Source organism: Humulus lupulus, chromosome 6 (genome assembly GCF_963169125.1).
Source record: "Humulus lupulus chromosome 6, drHumLupu1.1, whole genome shotgun sequence".
Classification (NCBI taxonomy): domain Eukaryota; kingdom Viridiplantae; phylum Streptophyta; class Magnoliopsida; order Rosales; family Cannabaceae; genus Humulus; species Humulus lupulus.
Window position 1 is genome coordinate 93508974 of NC_084798.1, and position 19351 is coordinate 93528324.

General features: G+C 38.4%; 1 protein-coding gene across 6 annotated transcripts in view; it reads left to right on the top strand.

The window, feature by feature from the left end:
- LOC133782367 (uncharacterized) overlaps positions 1–19351 on the top strand; it is a 54053-nt gene that overhangs the window by 11637 nt on the left and 23065 nt on the right. For all 6 annotated transcript variants that reach the window (XM_062221647.1, XM_062221645.1, XM_062221644.1 and 3 more), the window contains 5 exons: positions 201–281; positions 16654–16788; positions 16948–17030; positions 17172–17310; positions 17420–17503. In XM_062221647.1, the coding sequence (XP_062077631.1) occupies positions 201–281; positions 16654–16788; positions 16948–17030; positions 17172–17310; positions 17420–17503 (522 nt within the window). The remainder of the gene's footprint in view (positions 1–200; positions 282–16653; positions 16789–16947; positions 17031–17171; positions 17311–17419; positions 17504–19351) is intronic.

A 19351-nucleotide genomic window follows, 5' to 3' on the forward strand; every position in this document is an offset into this window, starting at 1 on the left:
CCTTGATTTAGATTCTTGCGTAAAGTCTACATGTCAATAATTGCTTTTGTAGCTAGGTGAAAGTCCTGCATTTGGTCAGACTATGTAATTGATCTTCCATTTTCTTTTTGCTTTTAGGTCAAAATTTATTTTTTCTATGGTGTTTATTTATGCGATTCTATTTTTTGACTTCTATATTGTCTTAATGGCAATGATTTCAGGTCATGACTCAATATGATAACTTTGATGAGTACTTGAAAGTTGTTGATGCTTTCATGGATATTATTCTTCAAAATCAAATGGTGAGTTTGAATGGCTGTGAAACTTTATGATACTTTGTTTACATTTCTCTCTGTCTCTTGATGATGGAAATAATCTTAGACTTTTAAGTGTTGCTAATGTCAAATTACGATTATCTTATAATACAATCAGATCATGCATGTACCATTTTCTATCTATCTATTGTATAATTGTTCCCTTTTTAGATTCTTTGTATGAAAATTGTATAAGGATATATAAGAAAATTCTTTGCAGTGTATTAATTATTGCAGCGAAAGGAAAAAGACACGTAATTTGGAAGTATTTTTCTTTAGCGAAAGGAAAAAGACACGTAAAGGTAGAGAGAGAAATCTAAGAGTCTTCCCATGCACGTTAGGTACGACCGTGGTCTTTCCGGCCATGGTTGGCACCAAAACCCCACTGGTTTTGGGAAGAAAGAGGGCTACTACCCCACTGGTTTTGGCCTAAAAAAACAACCTGGATCCTTTGGTGACCAGGGGCAGCAAAGATACTGGAGCTTTCGTACCTTGTATAAGGTGTTTATGCTCACCTTATCATTTGACGGGGGTTTGGTTAGAATATGCGAGAGGACCCGATTATCGGGTTATGAAATAACTATAACACTAGATGCAGCTGCATGGCTTATCGAACTACTGGAAGAAATGCAGAACAAGGAGGAGACGCAGAGGGTGAACTTCAAGAGATCTTTTCGAAACACTTCGAATAGCTGTTATTTAGAGAGTTTTCAAAATAGTAGAGGGGGGTTTATCAAGATATCAGTCCTGAAGAATAAAAGGATGTCCATGGTGATAATTCCGGAGGAAAGACAAGCTAGGGGGTGGAGCGAGCTTGCAAGGTGTCTTAGGGGGGTGCTAAAACGACAAAAAATGCAGAAGTACGAGAAACAGAATTTGATTATGGAGGATTGCGAGTCTGTAAGGAAAGGAGCTTTGAAGCCTTCTTATGCGAACATAGTTAAACAGACAAAAGAAAAAATAAGAAAACAACCTGATGCCAAATATAACGAGCCAGAGATGGGAGGGGGAAGGAAGGCACTCGATGGGGGTATGAAGGTATTTGGCGGGAGGAGCAAGTATATACAACAGAAACACCACCATATAACAAATAAGAGCTTCCACAAAACAATACAGAATCGGGACACTAATAAGCTAAGATATTGGGACTTCTTACCTATGGGGAATGGGAGTTTCAGACCAAGGAACAAGTTCCCGAGAGAGAGAATGAAACAGAAAAACTTTCACGAATTCTTACAAGCGGAAAATTGCGACAAGGATTGGAACAAGGCACTAATAATGTTTAGAGATAACAGTAAGGTGGGATGGAGTGTTATTTTTTATAATCTCTCTCGGGAAACTAAGAGGTTTTGGGAGGCTAGCCAAATGTATGATGATCGAATCATAATCTGGTGCAAGAACGAAGAAGAGATGGAGAGTTTGATGAAATTGCACAAGACTGTAATACCGGGTACGGGGGGCACGGAGGTCTCTTTTAGGAGATGGTCATTTGAAGAACAAAACAGAAATATCAAAATAGAATGCAGGAGGTCTTGGATTGGGGTTGAAGGACTGTCTCTGAATTTATGGAATATTAAGATCATGAGGAAAATTGGTGACATGTGTGGAGGATTGTTAGACGTGGAGAAGGATACAGCAGAGAAAACGTACTTGAATCATTTGAGACTCAAGATGGAAGGGGATAAAGAGGGCTTTGTACCTAAAAACATTCGACTCCAGTATGAGGGTTCTGAATTTTCTTTAAAATTATTCAGACTAAATGATTGGGGTTATAGATTTCATGGATTTCTCAACACAAGATGGCAGGAAGAGGGTGATTTTTTAGGAGCTGGTTTGACTGGCGACTACGGAGGGGAAACGGTCGACGGAAAACAGCTTCCAGTACCGCTGGTAGGTGGAGCGGCTATTGTCGGCGGCAAGGAGTCTGGTGAGGAGAAGACCGAAGGGCTTCGGAATGCAGACATCGTAGGTGTAGGCGTAGCTGTCGAGGTCGGGCTAGGAGAGACCCAGGATTTTGAGATGCAATCATCAAGCATAAAGGGGCGGCGGCCATTCCCTGCAGAAGCGAGTGGGGGAATCGAGGAGGTTTCAAACAAAGAGCTGCAGCTTTGCACGACTTCAGAGAAATTCAGGGGGGAGAAGCTGATTAGTCTCCAAAGGGTTTTCAATCGCATTTATTGCTCACTCTGTTTAAAGGAACCGGAGCCTTGGTTTTATTTAAATTTAAATATAAACCAGAGAGATTGGGGCCAAAAGGACTATGGGCTTGGTGGGCCCTTATTCACTTTTCTGGACTCTAGAAAGGAGAGTTGGAGTATAGAGGATCGGGCCATTATGGGAATGAACTCAGATAAAATAAATAAAGAACCAAGGTGGGAGATTTGGGGGTGCCAACGTGGCAGCAAGGAAAGGCAGCTCCATACTGCTGAGATGTCAAATGTAGTGGTCCAATTTTCCCCAGTTAAGAATGGCTCAAAAAGAAAGGGAGCAAATGGTTTTAGTGAGGGGTTTTTTTATTAATAGCTTCAGGAAAATGAGCCTGAAGGTTAGGCTTGCTTTTTCAAAGGCAGCAACAAGTTATTGGTCTGAGTTTGTCAACACAGCAAAGAAAAAAAAGAATTCAATCCTGATAAAAGATGGAACAATGCTAGAAAAAGAGGAGGAAAAGGTAGAAGGACAGCTGATTGTTTATAGAAGGAAAAAGAAAAGTACTCCTAAGGGGGATAGGATGTACCCAGACATAATGAAAAATAATATGGAATGCAATATAGAAGAAATGGAAAGGATTGAAGACTTTCAAGAGGTTGTTATGAATGATGACAGCTCGGAGGGGGGTAGTTCAAAAGAGGAAGATGATTACTCTGTAATTCCTACAGAGAGAGTAGAAGAGATTTTACCAGATATGAGAAAGCTATGGAGTAATGGAGTAATGGAAGAGATGGGGGATAATATATCCTTGGAGCACAGATCCTCTAACGGTTTCACGAGAGGGGAATCAAGGAAAGAAAGTACGGAGAAAGGAAGAATGGAGCCAAGTCAGAGTCCCGAGAATGATTGGAATAAGGTAGCTGAATCTTTGCATGAGTTGGGGATGCAGGTGATATTTCAGAATTCAAGGAGGAGTAGGGAACTGAGAAAATTGGCATGTAACATAAATTATGATAACAACTCTAAGAAGAAAGGGGGAAGGGGACTACAGATAAATGAAGATTTTGACATGGAATGTGAGGGGAAGTGGGGCAGCTGAGAAACGAAAGAATATTAAGGCTACGATTTGCAAGATTAATCCGGATTTTATTGTGTTACAAGAAGTCAAAAGGGAGTTGGTGAATAGAAAATTCGTTGGAAGCATTTGGAGGTCTAGATTTAAAGCATGGTCTCTACTTCCAGCCATGGGGAGTTCAGGAGGTACTCTAATTGTTTGGGATTCGAGGAAAATTAAAGTGTTGGACTCTTTAGTAGGAGAGTTTTCTATATCGGTACTTATTGAAGCAGAGGGAAAGGAGCCTTGGTGGTTTTCAGGAGTCTATGGACCTAGTAGATATGGCGAGAGAGCTGCGTTTTGGGATGAGATAGCAGGCTTAAGTGCCATATGTGGTGATAAATGGTGTTTAGGGGGTGATTTTAATGTAGTTAGAAGGCTGGAAGAGAAGTTAAACAGTAAGACAGTAACCAAAAGTATGAAGTTGTTTGATGATCTAATAAGACAGCTGAGACTCGTTGATCCCAAGCTGAATAATGGTCAATTTACATGGTCAAATTTTAGACAGCTCCCAATTTGTTGTAGATTGGACAGATTCCTGTTTTCCAGCAAATGGAATGAGATACTCCCTTTTGTTAGGCAAGAGGTACATGTTAGAATTGTTTCAGATCATAATTCGGTTGTCTTGGACTCCAACCCACCCAAGTGGGGGCCAAGTCCCTTCCGGTTTGACAATATGTGGCTGGAACACAGTTCTTTTAAGAAGGAATTTGCAACTTGGTGGAAGGATGCTGGAGAAAAGTTTGGGACAGAATACAACTTTATGGAATGACTCAAAATAATCAAAGAGAAGGTGAAGGAGTGGAGCATGAAGGAATTTGGAAGCAAAAAGATTTTAAAACAAACAATAGAAAGGAGAATCTCTGAGTTGGATAGGATGGAAGGAAGTGATTGCTGGAGCTTACTATATATGGAAGAAAGGAGATCTCTTAAGAAAGAATGGCAACAATTGCTTTTTGAAGAAGAGAGAGGAAATTGGCTGAAAGCTAAATGCAAGTGGGCAAAAGAAGGGGATGCAAACTCCAAGTTTTTCCATCGGCTGCTTAATGCCAGAAAGGCAAAAAATTTCATATCCAGAATTGAAAGGGAGGATGGGGTATTATTGGAAAAAGAGAACGAGATAGTAGATGAAATCACTTCGTTTTATAAAAAGCTGTATAGATCAGGACACCGAGAAGTGATCGGAATCGAGGGTATTGAGTGGAAGGCAGTCCCGGACTTCCTCGTTGCACATCTGGAAAGACCGTTTGAAGAAGAGGAAGTGAAAAAGGCAGTGTTTGAATGTGATGGGGACAAAGCACCAGGTCCAGATGGCTTCTCAATGGCAGTATACCAGAGGAATTGGGATATTTTAAAAGGGGATCTGATGAGGGCGTTTACAAGTTTTTCAGAAGATGGTATTATCCAAAGGAATTTGAACGAGACATACATTTGCCTTATTCCCAAAAAACTGAATAGCTGTAAGATAAAGGATTATAGGCCGATAAGCCTAACTACAAGCTTGTACAAGGTAATTTCCAAAGTATTGGCTATCAGGTTTCGAGGGGTATTGGATGACACTATTTCTGAAACTCAGTCTGCTTTTGTGGAAAATAGACAGATATTAGACTCGGTCTTGGTGGCAAACGAGGCGGTGGAGGAATATAGAAGCAAAGGACTAAGTGGTATAGTTTTCAAAATAGACTTTGAGAAAGCTTATGACTATGTTGATTGGGAATTTCTAGACATGGTACTAGCAAAGAAAGGATTTGGCCATAAATGGAGGAAGTGGATAAAAGGCTGTGTATCCTCAGCATCCTACTCTATATTTATAAATGGAAGACCGAGAGGAAAGATCTGTGGGGAAAGGGGGCTAAGGCAAGGGGACCCGTTATCACCTCTTCTATTCATTTTGTTGGTGGATGTACTTGGTAGCATGGTAGACAAAGCTATTGACTCCTCTTTGTATAATGGTTTTCTTGTGGGGAGGGAAAAGGTTTCGGTAAGTCATTTACAATTTGCAGGTGATACGATATTCTTCATTAAAGATAAAGGTTCAGTCCAAAAGTTACTTGATATTCTAAAGACGTTTTGCTCTACATCCGGGATGAAAATCAACATGAGTAAAAGTCAAATCTTGGGGCTGAACATGGTGGAGGAGGTGGTTGATTCTTTGGCGAGGTCGGTAGGGTGTGAAGTGGGTCAGTTCCCTTGAAGTACTTAGGGTTGCCTTTGGCGGGGAATCCTAAAAAACAAGCGTTCTGGGAACCGGTTGTAGCAAAATTTGCGAAAAGATTAGATGGGTGGAGGGGTGCATACTTGTCTAGAGGGGGTCGACTAACTATCATTCAATCTGTGTTATCATCCCTACCAACTTACTTCCTTTCATTGTTTAGAGCACCCAAAACTGTGATCATCGCCCTTGAAAAGATGATGAGGGATTTCCTTTGGGAAGGGGGTGATCTGGGTGGGGGTGAGCATCTAGTGGCTTGGGAAAAGGTGTGTAAACCTCTTTTTCTAGGAGGGCTAGGTATTGGGCAGTTGGAAGCAAGAAATAAGGCTTTTTTGATGAAGTGGCTGTGGCGATTCCCGCTGGAAGACAAGACCCTTTGGTATAAGGTGATTAAAAGTAGATATGGGAGAGCTGATAACTTCTGGGATTCGAAAAGAGGGGATTCTCTGTCGTTTAGAGGACCATGGAAGAGTATTGCGGCATTGTATGATGCATTCCTGACTAGGGTCTGCTTCAAGGTTGGTAAGGGGAATAGAATCAGATTCTGGGAGGATGTTTGGGTGGGTGATGTAGCCTTTATGAGACTATTTCCTGATCTAATGCAGATTTCTAATGCGAGACAAAAGAGTGTAAAAGAAATGGCGGGTGGGGGAGAAGGCCTCTCAAGATCTAACTCTGGATGGGATTTTCAGTTCAGAAGACAATTGAGAGAGTGGGAGGCCCCCCATTTAGTAGATCTGCTTCAGCTTCTTGAACAGAAACCAATTCTTGATGTAGTGGATGACTCAAGAATTTGGTCTCCTGGGATTAATGGTATTTTCTCTTGTAAAAGTGCCTTTCAAAGTTTAGTCTCATACGAGTATAATTCACAAGGAAATTGGGCTAAGTTGGTGTGGAAAGGTTGCGCTCCATCTAGAATCAAAGTTTTTGGTTGGCTGTTAGCTTTGGAAAAAGTAAACGTTCAGGAGATAATGCAAAAGAGAAGACCTTTCCAGGTGTTGTCTCCGGGCTGGTGTGTCTGCTGCAAGAATGCTGATGAATCTTTGTCACACCTATTTCTTCAGTGTCCTTTTAGCCAAGGCCTATGGAATAGATTACTGAGAGAATTTGGATTAAGCTGGTGCATGCCAAAGAAATGTGTTGATCTCTTGTCTTGCAAGATAGATGGGGGGAAGAGGTCTGCTAGATTATGGACAGCTACTGTATTGGCTATCCTTTGGGCAATATGGTTAGAAAGGAATGGCAGAATTTTTGATAATATAGAAAAGAAGAGTGTAGAGGTGTGGGATAAAGTTAAATTTTGGGTTGCAACATGGGTCTATAGGACAAAATACTTTAAAAACCTTTCATTTCAAGATCTCAATAGAGACTGGGGCTGTATTTTATCCTACGATAGTGACCATGATTAGAATCGTATCTGATGTATAACTTGTACTTCTGTTCTAGGTATTGGTTTTTCTATGTAATGATCCATGGTTTTCCTCCGCCTTAAGCGAGGGTTTCTAATGAAATTGGGGGTCAATCATTGATTGACCTTGTCTCTTTTCAAAAAAAAAAAAATTACGATTATCTTATGTTGGTGGTGCTCCCTCTCTCCCCTAAAAAAAATGGCAGTCACTGTTGACTTCAACCACAAGCTCTACTTCCGAGAACTTCTTCAATTGTATGCTATTTTGATTTTATATACTAGCTATAGATTTAGAAACATCTTTTTTTTCTCTTTCTTTATTTTGTTGGAGATCAAAAGCCTAAGAGCGATGCTTTAAGGAGGTGAGCCACTGACATAACTCAATCTTGTGCCAAATTGCCTTATTAGATACAACATTGTACCAAATTTCAGTTTTGTAGTCGAATATTAAATAACTGAGTTAGAATACAGCATATCAGGCATTTACACAAATTGCTTGATAATCAAGCAGATACACATGAAATACAGGCCTTAAGGTCTTGCACTTACAAACTATATATGTGGGGTAGAGTGAATGTTCATGATGTGATGCAGAAAAGAAGACCCTATATGTCGCTGTCTCTGGGTTGGTGTGCACTCTTTAGAAAAGACAACGATTCTGTGACTCATCTTTTTCTGCATTGTTCATTTTTAATACAGATCTGGTATAGGCTACTGAAAGAATTTAGATTAATATGGTTTGTCCCAGATCACTGTATGGAAGTTTTATAATTTCAGATTAAATGAAGACAGGAAAAAGAAAAGCTGTGGAAAACAGCAGTAAGTGGCTGCTGTTTTTTGGGTACTATGGTTGGAAAGAAACAAAAGAATCTTTGAAGAAGAGGAGAGTGAGGTGGCTAGATTGTGGGATAGGATCAAAGTGTGTGTTGTATTATGACTATATAATGAAGAGTATTTAATAAATGTTCCTTTCCATTGTTAAAAATAAAATAAAATAAATAAATATATGTTCCTTTCCTGGTCTGGTAGAGAGAGTGGAGTTTTATTTTGTAATCTTTGTTTATTTTGCTTGTGCTGATGGTTTTTCATTTTTACTTGTATTTTAATGTATTTTAATGCTTAATAATCAAGTGGTTTTGTTTTTTTTTTCTTAAATATATATATTTATTGTGGAAAATTAGCCTAGATAATCTTTATTGATAGAGAATAAGACCTTTAAATAGACATTGTACATGTATAAACAAATCTGTTATTTAATACCAAATATTCTAGAGTAATTACAGATATTCTAGGGTAAATCAATTAGCCTAAAATTATATAATCTAATTATAGTAACTTTCTAATAATTCAGCTTGATTTCATTTTTGGAAAGATACTGAGTAAATGCTTGATATACAGTATTTTCTACCCCTCCCTCAAGCTAGTGCATAGAGACTCTACATGCCCAGCTTGCAAACTAACTCGTTGAAACTTTCTGTTGATAGCCTTTTAGTCAGTAAGTCAGCCTGTTGTTGCTTGCTAGGTGTTAGAATAATTAGCTGTAAATTAGCTAGAAGATAGGGTCAATTGTAATTATTTCGTTTCCTATTTTCTCTCATACTTTCCTATTTTAGTTTCTCCTAGGTTGTATAAATATATAACATTCACATGAATAAAATACACAATTCTATTCACCATTCTTTACATGGTATCAGAGCATACTTAGAATTGTGATTCGAAATTCGAAATTAGGATTCATTAAAAAAAAAAAGAAAAAAGATTAGGGTTTGAGTTTAGTGTTCCTTTTTCGGAAACCCTAGTTGGAGTGCGAGTTTATTCTCACCGCCCACATAGACGGATTGCCCAGCTGCCGATCTGCAAAACCCCCAAATCCTTTTGTGGTTTTGATACTTTTGCCTTCTTCGTGTTTGGGTGTTCATTCTTTGGTGTTCGCTTTCTTCCTTTTCTCTTTCAATTGTTTTTGCTTTCGAGATTATGGCAGAGATAAAATCAGATTCGAAATCAGTGGTTGTTTCTGATGTGGTTCCTGTGATGTCTAAAATCACGGACCATAAATTGATTGGTTCGAATTATTTGGAATGGAGTAAGACGATTCGATTGTATCTGAGGAGTATTGACAAAGATGATCACTTGACTGACGATCCTCCCAAAGAAAAAGACGATTCAAGAAAAATATGGCTTCGTGAGGATGCTCGCTTGTTCCTTCAAATTCGAAATTCTATCGATAATGAGGTAATTAGTTTGATTAATCAATGTGAATTGGTTAAAGAACTAATGGATTACTTGGAGTTTTTGTATTCTGGCAAAGACAACATATCTCGCATATATGATGTTTGCAAAGCCTTTTATCGTGCGGAGAAACAAGATCAATCTCTTATGAGTTACTTTATGGCATTTAAAAAAACATATGAAGAGCTTAATGTGTTATTGCCATTTAGTCCTGATGTGAAGGTTCAACAGCACCAACGAGAGCAGATGGCTGTTATGAGTTTTCTTGCAGGACTCTCATCTGAATTTGACTCTGCAAAGTCACAAGTTCTGTTTGGTTCTGATGTCTCCTCTTTACAAGATGTGTTTACTCGTGTTCTTTGCACAGAAACTACCTCTTCAGCTCCTCTTAATATCGCCTTGGTGAGTCGTAACAATTCTGCACCATGGAAAAACTCTACTCCAAGTGGATACAAAGGAGGTAATTCACAAGGACCTGATAATCGAACACCAGATTCCGGGAGCATCATGTGCAACTATTGTAAGAAACCAGGCCACACCAAGTTTGAGTGTAGGAAGTTATAGTTCAAAAATCAGCAAAAACACTGCTAATATTGCAAGCACTAGTGATGCATCTGACAAATCGGTCCTTATTTCTGCTGATGAATTTGCCAAGTTCTCGAGGTATCAGGAATCACTTAAGTCTTCATCTCCTTCTGTCACTGCGATAGCTGATTCAGGTAACTCTAATGCATGCCTTCTTTCCACATCCTCAAAATGGGTCATTGATTCTGGTGCCACAGATCATATGACAGGTAATTCCAGTCTCTTTTCCACTTTTCAGTCTCATAGTCCCACTTCTACTGTTACCTTAGCTGATGGATCACCATCTTCTGTTCTTGGATCTGGCACTGTTGCTCCCACACCTTTGCTCACTTTGTCATCAGTCTTACATTTACCTAATTTGTCCTTTAATTTGTTTTCTGTTAGTCAACTCACTCATAATCTAAACTGTTCAATCTCATTCTTTCCCGATCATTGTTTGTTTCAGGATCTGATGACGAAGAAGATTATTGGTAAATGACATGAATCTGGTGCCCTGTATGTTCTTGATCCACTTCCACCAGCCTCTATTGCTTGTCCAAGTGTTGCTTCTGATTTTGAGGCTCATTGTCATTTGGGCCATCCATCCCTTCCTCTGCTCAAGAAACTCTGTCCCCAGTATAGTGAGGTGTCTTCATTAGATTGTGAGTCATGTCAGTTTGCCAAACATCATCGTATTAGTTTGAGTCCTCGAGTCAATAAACGTGCTAGTGTTCCTTTTGAGTTAGTTCATTATGATGTTTGGGGTCCTCCTATTTTGTCTCAACCTGGATTCAGGTATTTTGTTACTTTTGTGGATGATTATTCTTGTGTAACTTGGTTATATTTAATGAAAAATCGTTCTGGGTTGTTTTCTATATTTTGTGCTTTTTGTGCTGAGATTCAAAATCAATTTAATGTGTTTGTTCGTACTTTGCGAAGTGATAATGCCAAAGAGTACACATCTGCTCAATTTCAATCTGACATGACCTCTAATGGCATGCTTCATGAAACTTCTTGTGTTGATACTGCACCTCAAAATGGTGTAGCAGAACATAAAAATAGACATCTTCTTGAAACTGCACGTGCCCTCTTGTTTCAAATGAAAGTTCCTAAACCTTTTTGGGCCGATGCAGTTTCCACAGCATGCTTTCTTATTAATCGCATGCCATCCTCTGTACTTAATGGTGAGATCCCATTTAAAATTCTTTTTCCTTGTAAGTCATTGTTTCCAGTTGCTCCTCGGGTATTTGGCAGTGTTTGTTTTGCTCGCGATGTTCGTCCACATGTCACCAAATTAGACCCTAAGTCATTAAAATGTGTCTTTCTTGGTTATTCTCGTCTTTAGAAAGGGTATAGGTGTTATTGTCCTGATCTCAACAAATATCTTGTTTCTATTGATGTTACTTTTGTGGAAAATATACCTTATTTTTCATCTTCACCTACTCCTACTCGTTAGGGGGAGGATGATGATTTGTTGGTATATTCTGTCACATCCTCTGCGCCTGATACATGTTCTGACGAGTCTCTTGTTCCTTCACCTGCCTCGGTCATAGCTCCCGCAATGCCTACACCTCCACCACCTCCACCACTTCCTAAGCCTCCTATAGTGTACACCAGGCGTCCACCTCCTCCATCTCCCGTTTCATGTCCTGCACCTGCATCTTCATCATCAGATCCGGAACTCAAAGATGATCTTCCCATTGCACTACGTAAAGGTAAACGCCAATGTACATACCCTATTTCTTCTTTTGTTTGTTATAATCATCTCTCCTCTTCTTCTTGCTCTTTTATTGCTTTTCTTGATTCTATCACTATTCCTAAAATTGTTCGTGAAGCTATGTCTCATTCTGGCTGGCTTGCTGCAATGATAGAAGAGATGAATGCTTTAGTTGCAAATGGTACTTGGGACTTGGTTAATTTGCCTTCAGGAAAACGGGCCATAGGGTGCAAATGGGTGTTTACGGTTAAAGTCAATCCGGATGGAATAATTGCTCGCTTAAAGGCCCGTCTTGTTGCCAAGGGTTATGCTCAAACTTATGGAGTGGACTATTGTGATACTTTTTCTCCTATTGCTAAACTCACATCTGTTCGACTGTTCATTTCCATGGCAGCTACTCATCATTGGCCTTTGCATCAGCTTGATATTAAAAATGCTTTTCTTCATGGAGATCTTGAGGAAGAAGTATATATGGAGCAACTTCTTGGGTTTGTTGCTCAGGGGGAGTTAGGTCAAGTTTGTCGTCTTCGCAAGTCTTTATATGGTTTGAAACAGAGTCTTCGTACTTGGTTTGGTAAATTTAGTCAGGCTGTTGAGAAATTTGGTTTGTTGAAAAGTAAGTCAGATCATTCTGTGTTCTATAAAAGATCAACTGCCGGTATCATTTTGTTAGTTGTGTATGTGGATGACATCGTTATTACTGGAAATGATACTGAAGGCATCTCTTCCCTTAAATCATTCCTTCATACTCAGTTTCACACGAAGGATTTGGGGGTGCTCAAGTATTTCTTGGGAGTTGAAGTCACTTGGAGTAAACAAGTATTTTTCTGTCTCAAAGGAAGTATGTACTTGATTTGTTAACTGAGACAGGAAAATTGGGAGCAAAACATTGTAGTGCTCCAATGAATCCAATTGTGCATCTGCCACGTGATGGGGAACCATTTGAAGATCCTGAGAAATATCGCAGATTAGTTGGAAAGCTGAATTATCTTACTGTGACTCGTCCAGATATTGCATTCTCAGTTAGTGTTGTCAGTCAGTTTATGTCATCTCCAACAATTCATCATTGGGCAGCCTTAGAGCAAATTTTGTGTTACTTGATAGGAGCACCCGGAAGAGGTATTGTTTACAAGGATCATGGGTACACCCAGATGGAGTGTTTCTCAGATGCAGATTGGGCTAGTTCCAAGGTGGATAGACGATCCACTTCAGGTTATTGTGTCTTTGTTGGAGGTAATTTGGTCTCTTGGAAGAGTAAGAAACAAAATGTTGTGTCTAGATCCAGTGCTGAATCAGAATATAGGGCACAATCTGTGTGTGAGATAATGTGGATATATCAACTTTTGACTGAAGTAGGATTTCAGACTTCAGTGCCAGCAAAATTATGGTGTGATAATCAAGCTGCTCTTCATATTGCCTCAAATCCTGTGTTTCATGAGCGAACTAAGCACATTGAGATTGATTGTCATTTTGTTCGTGAGAAAATTCAACAAGGCTTGATCTCTACAGGATATGTGAAAACTAGAGAACAATTAGGAGACATTTTTACGAAAGCTTTGAATGGGGTGCGGGTTGATTATCTTTGTAACAAGCTGGGCATGATTAACATCTATGCTCCAGCTTGAGGGGGAGTGTTAGAATAATTAGCTGTAAATTAGCTGTAAATTAGCTAGAAGATAGGGTCAATTGTAATTATTTCGTTTCCTATTTTCTCTCATACTTTCCTATTTTAGTTTCTCCTAGGTTGTATAAATATATGACATTCACATGAATAAAATACACAATTCTATTCACCATCCTTTACACTAGGAATATATACAACACATGGTTCTTTTCCATCAATTTTTTCTTTAATGAAGTGTCTGTCTACTTCAACATGCTTGGTTCTGTTGTGATGGACTGGGTTGTGTGCTATGTTGAATGCTGACCTGCTGTCGTTGTACAACTTTAAAGGCTCTGTCCTTTGAAGTTTTAATTCTTCAAGTATGCATTTGATCCAAATTAATTCGCATACTTCTTGAGCAAGAGCTCTGAGTTCTCCTTCGGCACTACTTCAGGATACCATTGATTGCTTCTTACTCCTCCAAGTGACCAAGTTCCCCCATACTTTAGAACAATATCCAGTTGTTGATCTTCTATCTTCAACTGACCATGCCCAATCTGCATCTGTGATGGCTTCAACACTTCTTTCCTCATTTTTTTTTTAACAGTAATCCATTTCTTGGTGTTTTCTTCATATAGCGAAAAATTTTGTACACAGCTTCCAAGTGTTCTTCGAATGAATTGTGCATGTATTGGCTAACCAAGCTCAGAGCAAATGCAATATCAGGCCTTGTGTGGGATAGGTGGATAAATTTTTCCACTAACCGCTGACACATTCCCTTGTCAATTGGCTTCTCTTTTGTTGGTTTATATTTGCCTTTTGGTTCAACTAGTTTTGTCATAGGTTTACAACCACTCATTCTTGTTTCCTTGAGTAGATCTAGGACATATTTCCTTTGAGACAAGACAATTCCTTGTTTGTTCTTGCAACCTCCATTCTTAGAAAATACTTCATTAGTCCAAGATCTTTTACCTCGAATTCTCGGGCTAGCAAGCCTTTAAGTCTTTCTTGCTCTCCATATTCATCATCGGTGAGTATCATGTCATCAACATAGACAATGAGAATAGTTACCTTACCCTCTTGTGAGTGTTTGAAGAACAAGGTGTGATCCGATTGAGCCTGCTTATATCGATACCGTTTTACCACCCTATTAAATCTTTCAAACCATGCTCGTGGATATTGTTTTAAGCCGTAGAGAGACTTTTTCAGGTGACAGACATTCTCTTTTCCATATCTTTCCTCGAACCCTGGAGGGATTCTCATGAAAACTTCCTATTCCAAATGCCCATTGAGGAAGACATTTTTGATGTCTAGTTGTTGTAGGGGCCAATCGAGATTTGTAGCAACTGATAGCAGAACCCTGATTGTGTTTAAGTTGGCAATGGGTGCAAACGTCTCGTTGTAGTCCACTCCATATGTTTGGGTGAATCCTTTTGCAACTAGTCTCGCTTTGTATCGGTCTATCGTTCCATTAGCCTTGTGTTTAACCGTAAATACCCACTTACATCTAACCACATGATTATCTCTAGGTCGATTGACTATTGTCCACGTTGTGTTGGTTTCTAGTGCCCCAGTTTTCTCGTAGACTGCTTTATTCCATTCTTTTGGTGACAGGGCCTCAGTTATGTCCTTAGGAACTACCACTTGCTCGACTTCTGCTAGGAAAAATTTATATTTCGGAGTTAGTCTACTATAGCAGACATATATTGACATTGGATGTAGAGTACAACTTCGGACTCCTTTCCTCTTGGCAATAGGTAACTCAGACTTGGGTTCCACCATACTAGAAGACTCAACATTAGGAATATCATTAGGCAAGATAGGATTGAGAGAATGATCACTTACATTAGGAACAGTCTGTGGGTTAGACTCGTGAGATGTTGGAGCAGTAGTTGGTTGTATTAGCTGATAGTTCTTGGTCGCGAGAGTAAACTAAAAGTTCTTTAGTTTGGGGCTGAGATTGTTGCTCAAATGTTCCTATGTCAGATAGAGAAGGAGATGAGGGATTGATGTGAATAGGATGATAGCATTTATACTCCTTTTTGGTAGAAGAGTAGTCCAAAAAAACACACCTAAGAGCACGTGGATCAAATTTGGATCGGTTTGGACCTAGAACATGGACATAAGAAGTACAACCAAACGTTTTTAAAGGGGAGATTAGAAACAAGATGAGTACGTGGATATGTTTTAAGAAGGATAGAGAGTGGACTGTGAAAGTTCAACACTCGAGAGGGCATATGATTGATGAGGTGAAAAATTAGCCTTTGATAATCTTTATTGATAGAGAATAAGACCTTTAAAAAGGCACTGCACATGTATAAATAAATCTGGTATTTAATACCAAACATTCTAAAGTAATTAGAGATATTCTAGGGTAAATCAATTAGCCTAAAACTATATAATTTAATTATAGTAACTTTATAATAATTCAGCTTGATTTCTTTATTGGAAAGATACTGAGTAAATTCTTAATATACAATATTTTCTACATTTATATATCAGTCACTATGTTACACAGTATTCTCTGTGTCCACTGCAAGTTTTTGCACAAAGGGTGAAGTTAAATTTTCAGTTTTCTGTGTACATAACAGAGATTCTTGATTAATTATAGTTGATTACAAAAACTAAAAACATACGGAAGAAAAAACACAGTATGAAGTTTTGAGCTTAAGTTTAGTCTTTTCTTTCAATGTGAATGACAGATAGAATCTTCTTAGTTGAGAAGAAGACTATCTATTCTTGAACATAGTTATATGAAATCCCTCACAGAAAACCTCTTTATTGATAAAATAAAAGAAAAGAATTACAATCAACCAGTATCTCCCACCACAGCCTTTCGAGAGGGCTGCTCTCTCCCAAGGACCTATTCTCTTCTAGTTTCCTCTCCTCCCCTTACAAATGAATCTCCACCCTTACTTATAGGAACTGGTCAGGCTAAAGAAACTGCCAGCTAGGATCTAAAAAAGACTTAATACAACTCAGCCCCTTTATATTATAAAATACAGCTGGATAAAAATAAAATAAAATAAACAAATTGAAAAAATACTAATACAAACTAATGTATAGCTAAGATATAAAGTAGTCCTGGGCTTATGTGTCACGTGGCCTCCTAGTGTAAACTAACTTGACTGGAGGCTTATCAATGATTGACTTCAATGATGTAAGTACAGATGTTTTAATAAGAGGTTGGAAAGTACATAAACATTGAAATTTTTTTAGAACTTTATTTTGGTTGATTTTCGTATTTTGCATATTTTGGAATAGCCTTCTTGTTGTTCCCTTTGGTATTCAAGTCAATGCGTCATGGGTGTATTAGTATGAACTTATACTAAGTAGTTCTCAGCCGACCTAATAATTTATTTCAGGATAACCATCTGAATACCATTTTAGAAGGTATGTCAAAGCGAGCAGGAACTGCTGAAAGTGAACAAACAAACTTGCAGTCCATCTTGGTGAAGCTTCTATCTCATCACAACCGTGTAGAAGATATGTTTGCTTTGGTATATTCTCTTATTACTTTAATTCTATTTGCTTTTCCTTACCGCTCTCTTTGTAACACCTTATATATTAAATTATTCAATAATCTGTGATGTAATTTTTCCAAGGGATTCATCTAATTGAAAAGTCAATAAAATTTTGTCATCCATTGTGTTTTCTAGAATCATTTTCTTGAGATCTTGGATGTAATGTACGGGAGCTCACGGACCATTGTCAATATGCATATCCTTAACATGGCAACAAGGTATTCCACTTAGTCTACAGTGCCATCTTATTTAATGCTGTCATACTTTCTGGGAACCTACTCATTTTCATACTGTTTAACTTTCATTGAACTAGCCTCTTCCTTCTCATATTTATATATCGAGGATAATTTCATGCACAGGGATGGTTTTATATGTAATCCAACAACCATACAACTACTTTTCGAAATATCTCAAGCTTTGTATGATGGTATTGAATTTGCGAATGTGAAGGATGCAGATAACCAACCGGCACGTTTGATTTCCCGTTTTGTTAACATGGTAACTAATTCAGCTATGCACTTCTGATTTGTTTATGCATTTCAGGTGCATACTTAAATTTTAAATTTGGGACACAATGATCTGAGATGTTTTCCTCTATCTTGCTTAGGTTGATTATGGGGTAGCAATGGAACGTCATTTAACATTTTTAATTGAATGTCGTGGATCTTTTGGTGGAATCAATGGGCTGAAGGTTTGTAACCGTTCTTCCTTTCTATTTTAATCATTTGCTTAAGTTAACCCAATATGTGTCATGTGCGGTTAATCAATATGTAAATGCTATTTCTTTGAAGTTCTGGTATTGAACTAACTTTATATTTAGATATTGTATGGTATAATAACAAACATGGCTGTCAAAAATATATATAATAACATAGATAATGAAGATGTTCGTAATTTGAGAGAACTCTTAAAACTAAATTTAGTTGACTGTGCACGGAATATTTCAGATAGTAATACTGATAGACCACCTATCACATATGTCTATACACGTCGGACCAAAGAGGAGAGGAATGCCAAGTCAGCATCAAAGGGGGAAGCAGTAGAGAATTAGTTATATAGGGACGTGTGTAGTAAGTTTGGGTAGAGTATAGTAGGTACAGATGCTTATGATGTACTGTAGAGAGTAGAGAATAAATAGGGAGGGAGAGTTATTTTGTAGGGTGTGGAGAAACTGAGTAGTGTAACTTGTGGAGGGAGACATGGTCAAATTTGATATTCAAAGGTTGCCGGCTGTCGAGAAGGTAGATTTGATCATTGGCCATTTGGCCTAGCTAATTCAAGCATCGGGGTGCGCAAGTATCGATTTCACAACTGCCAGTAATGACCGTCAGCGACAAGCGGTGGATGGGGATGGGTCGTCGACTGCACTGTCGCGAGAATCGCTGGATCTAGTTATGGCGCCACTTCAGACTCAGCTCACTTCCATCTTTCCCACAGTTATTCAGCTAGGATTACAGACCACCACGGATGGATTTGCCTGTGTTCTCTGGGGACAACCCCGATGGGTGGATTTTTCATGCAGAACGTTACTTTCTTTTGAACCAGTTGACGGAAGCTCACATGTTGGAAGCGACTATCAACGTGTTAGAAGGGGATGTGCTGACCTAGTTTCAGTGGGAGAACCGTAGTCGAATGGTTACTTCATGGGCTACTTTGAAGAACTTACTCCTCTCTCGGTTCCGAGCAGTACCGGTGGGATCGTTAAATTCAGGTTTTGAAGTCATGGTTTTGAAATCTCCTTCCCCAACTCCGGTACACTGCCAAAAATGGCTATCAAATTCAGGTTTTGAGTTCTGTTCCTTTAAGCTTCATCTCTTTATGTCCAAATGGCTCCTTGGAGTCCCCTAAGCTTCTACGTCCCAGAGCTCGTCCTAACCCCTTCAAATCCGAAATCCTCTCAAGAACACCAACTTTAATGGTGAAAAATGGTGAATTTTGAAAACCAACCCTCTAACCCCAGTTTTCATGTCAAGAACACTCATTAGATCATAGGAAAGACATTCTAAACACTCAAAACCACCCCCATTTTTTATAAAGCTCTCAAATCTAAAATCTTTCTTTTTCTCTCCCTAGAAAATTTAAGAACGTCTCTTTCTACCACTCGTGTGACTCTCTCGCTTCCCACGATTTTGAACTGTTAGAGGCCTTCTAAATCGTGTTGAAAAAAAAAAAAAAAAAAGATGCCCCAACCACTTGGTTGTTGTTGAGCGATTCTTTTCCACAATATGGTTTTTTTCTTAAAAATAAAAAGGAAAATACATCTGATCATAACTTACTTGGAATTCAAATTTGCATGATTTGATTGGATTATAATCACAAAATAATTATAAAATAATGTCTTTTAATGCCCCTCAACCAAACTCAAACTTAGGGACATTATGGTCTTCTTTTACAATTACATACAAATATTATTATTTAATTTATTTAAATAATAATAATGTCTTAAACCATATAATAAAATAAAATAAAGTCACCATATTAGTATTATTAATATTGTTGTTGTGCTTATAATAATAATAATAATAATAATTAGTTAAAT